The following is a 6,350-nucleotide window of genomic DNA, read 5'->3' as shown; positions in this document are numbered from 1 at the left end:
ACGGCAGTGCACCGCACGCACACCGCCGGTGACTCATTCCAACGTCCAATTCCAACTCCCGCAGCGTTTATTTCTTTATTTATCTTTTCTTTCACATGGCCACTTTCTGCTTGGTAGAGTTTCACTTTCACTTTCACTTTCACTCAGAGTTTCACTTTCTGCTTGGTAGACTTTCACATGGCCACTTTCTGCTTGGTAGAGTTTCACTTTCACTTTCACTTTCACTTTCACTCAGAGTGTCACTTTCTGCTTGGTAGACTTTCACATGGCCACTTTCTGCTTGGTAGAGTTTCACTTTCACTTTCACTTTCACTTTCACTTTCACTTTCACTTTCACTCAGAGTTTCACTTTCTGCTTGGTAGACTTTCACATGGCCACTTTCTGCTTGGTAGAGTTTCTGGCGGCGGCTGCTCCGAGGTCTTTGGGCGGCGACATCACGGTGGCGACGACGGCCGCGGCCGCGGGCACGGCCTTCTTGATGGAGGTGAGGCGGATGTGGGAGGTGCTCTGCAGGTAGCTCACCTGGCGCTCGGGGCGCGTCCCTCGGCCGCAACGCAGCTGGCTATACAACGACGAGAGGAAGACATGGTGCAGGCACAGAGACAGAGAGAGAGAGAGAGACCACGGTGTTAGTCAGTGGGTGGGGGAAAAAAAAGTAGGCTACGTACTGTTTTACTTTAACCCATTTAGGGCCTGATGTTGATATTTTAAAAAAGTGTATTTTTAAAATGTATTAAAAAAAATGGGTAGAGATCATTCTGGGGGTCCTTCACATGAAAAAGGTTGAGGCTCCACTGACAGAAACATGTTTTTTTTTCCAGAAAAAGGTCAGGATTTAGAAGACATTTTTTTTTAATCGTCTTCAGTCCAAAATGGGTTAAGATGGCAGATGGAGCTTGCAGTCACTGGAGGTATTATGACCTATTATGAAGTAAGTATAGTCTCCAGTGGGATGAATTATGACCGGTATGACATATACATTGCCCTTTTAGCTGTTTCCAACGGGGAGCTATGCTGTTTGTTGTTTTTTCCCCCTACAGGCTTTGTTGGTGTTGGCTAGACCGCACTCTCGCATCACATTCAAGAGAATGCACTATAGATTTAAATTTAAAAAAAAGGTTTCTATCCTGGAGTGAAAAAATAAGTAAGTAAAGTTGAACACAATGGCGAGAACTTCAAAAGAGATTTAGAGAATGGCTTGGGCAGTGATTAACATTTTTTCTGCTGTGGGGAATTACTGGAGCAAACTAAAGTACTTTCCCACCTTGGTTGTTTTCTAAATCTATTTTTGAACGCTCAGGCTGTCTAAATCACTACACTTCTGGAAACCTTAATTGGCTTACCTTTAGCACAAAGTGTTCAGAACATCAGAAACGGCTTTATACTAATATATTGGTAATTTGTGCGTGTACACTGAGCGTGTCCTCCTGTTACTGCTTAATTTGACAACAACTGCTTAATTTGACAACATTCAACAAACTGCAGTCAAACAAAAGGAAAGAGCAGAAATATGTTAAAGATGGAGTGCCACAATTTTTGTATTTTTCAAGTTTTTCATGTGTCTATGAGGTGACAGTACTTCATTAGACACCCTGGAGTTGTTTTTATGTGCAATGGTGTATTAACTTTGTATTTAGGCTTCCTGGAGGCTGAACCCTTGACAGTCAAACGGGCCAATGAAATAAACAGAAATATAGTGACATCACACTATCATCCCCTCCCCTAACCCCTCCCCCTTTGTCATATAACTACAGCTGTGGGTGCGGCTTCAGTTCAGGTCACCATCAACACCCAACAGGCAAACCAGGCATACTTAATGAACTGGTGGGCGTGTCCACATAAAAGCATGATTTTAACAAATATATTATTTATATTTATATTGTAATAATACCTGATGATCATGTTTTAGGGTGGGGAAAAAAGAGTGGCACTCCATCTTTAATGACGTTTAGAATATTTAGGACACTTTCCCGGGGTCTTTATGTGTGTAGTATCTGGTTTTTAGATATTTTAGATTTTATCTGTGTTCACTGCACTCACTTACTTCCTGGACTACATGTTGCCTCAGTAAGACAGCCCTCTTCCGTCTATCCACAAGGAGGAGCAGTGGACCAAAAGCATTATGGGAATTGTAGTCCAGGAAGGAAGGGAGCCAAGTGTCCATGACACTGCTAAAATCTAAAAATATCTAAATCCACATAATTACACATAGTGTTATAAATCTTCTAAACGTCATTAACACCTCGAACGCCCGGGGCATTTGATACATTAAATCATAGCGCCCAGTGATGTATAGCAGCGGGGGACACATTTAGCGACGGACCGGATGCTATCCCGGATGTGGGATAGCATTTGATGTAGCCAAAACACTCTTAATGCGATTGACCTCAACGGGAGGTATGATTAATTATAACGCGACTAGCGACGGCACCGCAATGGGCCGTCTAACACATAATCTTCTCCTAGAATTGGACGTAATGATTTAGATCAAGAGTCATTAACGTTTTAAGATTTTCGATCTCGTCGGCTAAAATGAACCAGAAAACAACATAGAGTTCCAGCCTGTGGAGCGATGCGATTGGTTTTGCGATATCAATAATCTCCATCCGTTTGATCAATCTCCGTCTCTGTACTAATTGATAGGGCAGGAGAACACCACCGCCCTGTGCTCACTCACATATATGAGCAGGAATAGGACCTTTAAAGGTATATTCAGTGATTTTTTTTGTTTTGTTGTGATAATCCTCTCTACTATAGAGTGTGCTGACCATATAAGGAGTTCCTCCCTGTCCCCAGTTAACCCCTGGGGGTCAAACAACCTTATGTTTCATTTTTGGCTCTCTATCCTGATTGGATGAAAAGGCTTAGGTCCCACAGCCAAAAACGTAACCTACGGTTTTTTGAGTGAAATCACTGAATATACCTTTAAAAACATATAATAATTATAACAGGAGCGCCCCGACCGACCTGTTGAAGTGCCTCCGGAAGCTCTCGCTGAGCATGTAGAGGGCGAAGGGGTTGACGCAGGACGAGGAGAAGCTGAGGACGCGCGCCACCAGCGTGATGACCAGGTGCGCCAGCGACACGTCCATCGTGTTGTAGTGGAAGGAGCGGTACATGTAGAGCACGTGGTTGGGGAACCAGCAGAGGGCGAACAGGCCCACGAACACCAGCACGATCTTGGCCAGCCGCTTCCTGGTGTCCATCTGGGGAATCGACAAAGCACAGGCAGAGGCGGAATCAGACAGAGTCAGAGTCGGTAAATCTCGAGTCAGAGTCGGAAATCGGAGTCTCTGACTCTGTCAGAATCAGAGTCAAGAATTAGAGTCAGAATCAAAGTCAAAATCAGAATCAGTCAGAGTCAGAATCAAAGTCAGAATCAGAATCAGTCAGAGTCAGAATTAGAGTCAGAATCAGAATCAGAATCAAAGTCAGAATCAGTCAGAGTCAGAATCAGTCAGAATCAGAGTCAAGAATCAGAGTCGGAATCAGAGTCAGAATCAGAGTTATAATCAGTCAGAATCAGAGTTAGAATCAGAGTCAGAATCAGAGTTATAATCAGTCAGAATCAGAGTTAGAATCAGAGTCAGAATCAGAGTCAAGAATCAGAGTTAGAATCAGAGTCAGAATCAGAGTCAGAATCAGAGTCAGAATCAGAGTCAGAATCAGAGTCAGAATCAGTCAGAATCAGAGTCAAGAATCAGAGTCAAGAATCAGAGTCAGAATCAGAGTCAGAATCAGAGTCAAGAATCAGAGTCAAGAATCAGAGTCAAGAATCAGAGTCAGAGTCAGAATCAGAGTCAATAATCAGAGTCAATAATCAGAGTCAAGAATCAGAGTCAGATTTCGAATCAGTCAGTCAGAATCAGTCAGAGTCAGGAATCTGAATCAGTCAGAGTCAGAGTCTTTTGACACAACGTCAATGCAAAGACGAGAAGCTGCTAAAACGGGCGCACGCAAGACAGACAGACAGACAGACACTGAAGCAGAGATTTTATAGCAATGCTTTATGAACATGTCTTTCTGCGTGGTATGGGGACCCTCTGGAACTCCCTCACTCCCCCACTGTGAGAACCACTGAGTGATGCAGCGTTAATGGACGGATGGCATTCAAACACGCCTCCAGGCCTGTGTGCCTCTCCCTATGGATGGAGGGGGCCACATGTCTACCGATGGTGCCTATATAGGCCACTCAAGGAACAAACACACACACACACACACACACACACACACACACACACACACGCACACGCAGACGCATGCACCCACGCACTCCCTCCCTGCCCACAAACATGCGCTTATGGACACGCAAAAGGTCAACAGGCATTTGTGAAAGTGCTACTCGATGTAAACGGATCTCAAGTGGGAAAAGCCCTTTGCTCAGACGTCAGCAGCGCGCGCGCGCCTTAACCTTTCGGTTTCCACACAGACCTCGTTAAGTCCAAACCTCATGGAGAGAGTCGAGGATCAATTTGGCCGCCGCCCGCGGCCCGCCACCCCGCGTTCGATTGGCCGAGGACCTCGAGTATAACGATTTCAAGGTGCGTGGGGTTTCTCTTTAATTGGCCAACACGGGCCGCGCGTTGCATTGGCCCTAATTCCATAGCATTGGCCTTAAATTCCATAAAGCATCAGCCCTAATTCCATAGCATTGGCCTTAAATTCCATAGCCTACAGTTTTTTTGTTTGTGTGTGTGTGTGTGTGTGTGTGTGTGTGTGTGTGTGTGTGTGTGTGTGCGTGCGTGCACGAGTGTGCATGTGCAACTGCATGTGTGTGTGTGTGTGTCAGACTACCACTCAGGGACAGAAAAAGGTTCCTTCATAGAAATGTAACAGGAGCGTTGTACCTTAAAAAAGTAAAAGACATAAACATGTACGCACGCACGCGCACACACGCACAGACACACACACACACACAGGCCAGGGAGGAGGGCTTGTACAGTACGAGTACAGTACAGCACCACTCAGTTCAGACGGGTCTGATTTATTCTATATTTCGACGCCCCATCACTCTGCGAGTGTACAAATGGAACCATAATGCACCCACAACATGGTGCACTCTATTGGGTTCCATTGTGTGCACTCTTTATAACAATATGAATAATTTAGCTGTAATAATTTACCCCCTGGAATCTCGTCGAGGCCCCCTGGTGTCCCCCAGACCCCGCTTTGAGAACCAATTAGGTGCTGCGTTTGAATGAATACAGTTTCTGACCTGAGATCAGATTCATACGAGGTTTCCACTGGACACACACTGGTCTGATTAACCCATTCTGACCTGAGATCAGATTAAAAAAATGTCAAAAAAGTCGTTCTTCGATTTTTCAAAAATAGCAGACCTATACAAGCTCGTACATGGACATTTGAGAATGATTACACGAAAGAGAAGTCGCATGAGGAATCATCGGTGTGGTTTGGGCCTATATAAGACAAGCATTGTTGAACGATCTATAAATGAATACACTAATACCCAATTCAATGTTCTCCAAGGCTTTACTCTTCCTCTAAAGTCGATACCACAAACTTAAAATGAACCAAACAAACAAAACGCAAAAGCAACATTAACAACCCAACATTCCACTTTGATCGTTTGACCTACGTATATAATGCGACTCAGCAACGACTCCTATCCCCAGGCTCCATCGAAAAAACATTAAAGAAAACAAGACTTTTAAACCGCTGCTTTTGTCATCTTTTCAGTAACAAAAGGGGACAAGAATCAACTCGGTGCACTCAGTCCTGGACTTTAAATTGCGAAAGCGACGCACAAAGCACAAAGGCCGGGTTTGCTTTGTTCCACTGCCGACGCGGAGCTACATCAGACTATTATTATAGAAGAAATGCCATGCTTTTATAGGTTTGCTTTGATAAATCAATTGCTAATGTTCTACCACAGGTCGACGGTATATGCTTTCAAATGTGTGCACAATAAAAAAAAGCTCGCTCTGGAGCAGTAGGTTTTCAAAGCGGCGGTCCGGGGACCACCAAGTGGGTCCTTTGGTGGGGGGTTCCAGGTGGTCCCCATGCTAAATGACGGAGAGTTGGTAATCAAATGGACCCTTTAACTCTTGAGAGTTAAATTAACACCCTCGAGTGTAATATTGCAATTCTACAACAGTTACCCTTAAAGGTAGAGTAAGTGATTTCACTTAATTCAAATATCACTTATTTTTTTGTTTTGTTGTGATAATCCTCTCTACTATAGAGTGTGCTGACCATATAAGGAGTTCCTCCCTGTCCTCAGTTAACCCCTGGGGGTCAAAAAACCTTAGGTTTCGTTTTTGACTCTCTATCCTGATTGGACGAAGGCTTACGTAGGTCCCACAGCCAAAAACGAAACCTACGTTTT

The 6,350-nt window shown here is 44.3% G+C and overlaps 1 protein-coding gene across 1 annotated transcript in view; it reads right to left on the bottom strand.

The window, feature by feature from the left end:
* Positions 1-367: 367 nt before the first annotated feature.
* nmbr (neuromedin B receptor) overlaps positions 368-6,350 on the bottom strand; it is a gene marked incomplete at both ends in the record, with an annotated part of 91,696 nt that continues 85,713 nt past the window's right edge. Inside the window, 2 exons of the mRNA XM_080791317.1 lie at positions 368-563; positions 2,969-3,207. Of these exons, the coding sequence (XP_080647443.1) occupies positions 368-563; positions 2,969-3,207 (435 nt within the window). The remainder of the gene's footprint in view (positions 564-2,968; positions 3,208-6,350) is intronic.

The sequence above is a fragment of the Protomyctophum bolini genome (genome assembly GCF_963924005.1).
Source record: "Protomyctophum bolini genome assembly, chromosome: 19".
In the NCBI taxonomy this organism is placed as follows: Eukaryota; Metazoa; Chordata; class Actinopteri; order Myctophiformes; family Myctophidae; genus Protomyctophum; species Protomyctophum bolini.
The sequence above is the reverse complement of the archived record's forward strand: the minus strand, read 5'-3'. Positions and strand labels throughout refer to the sequence as shown.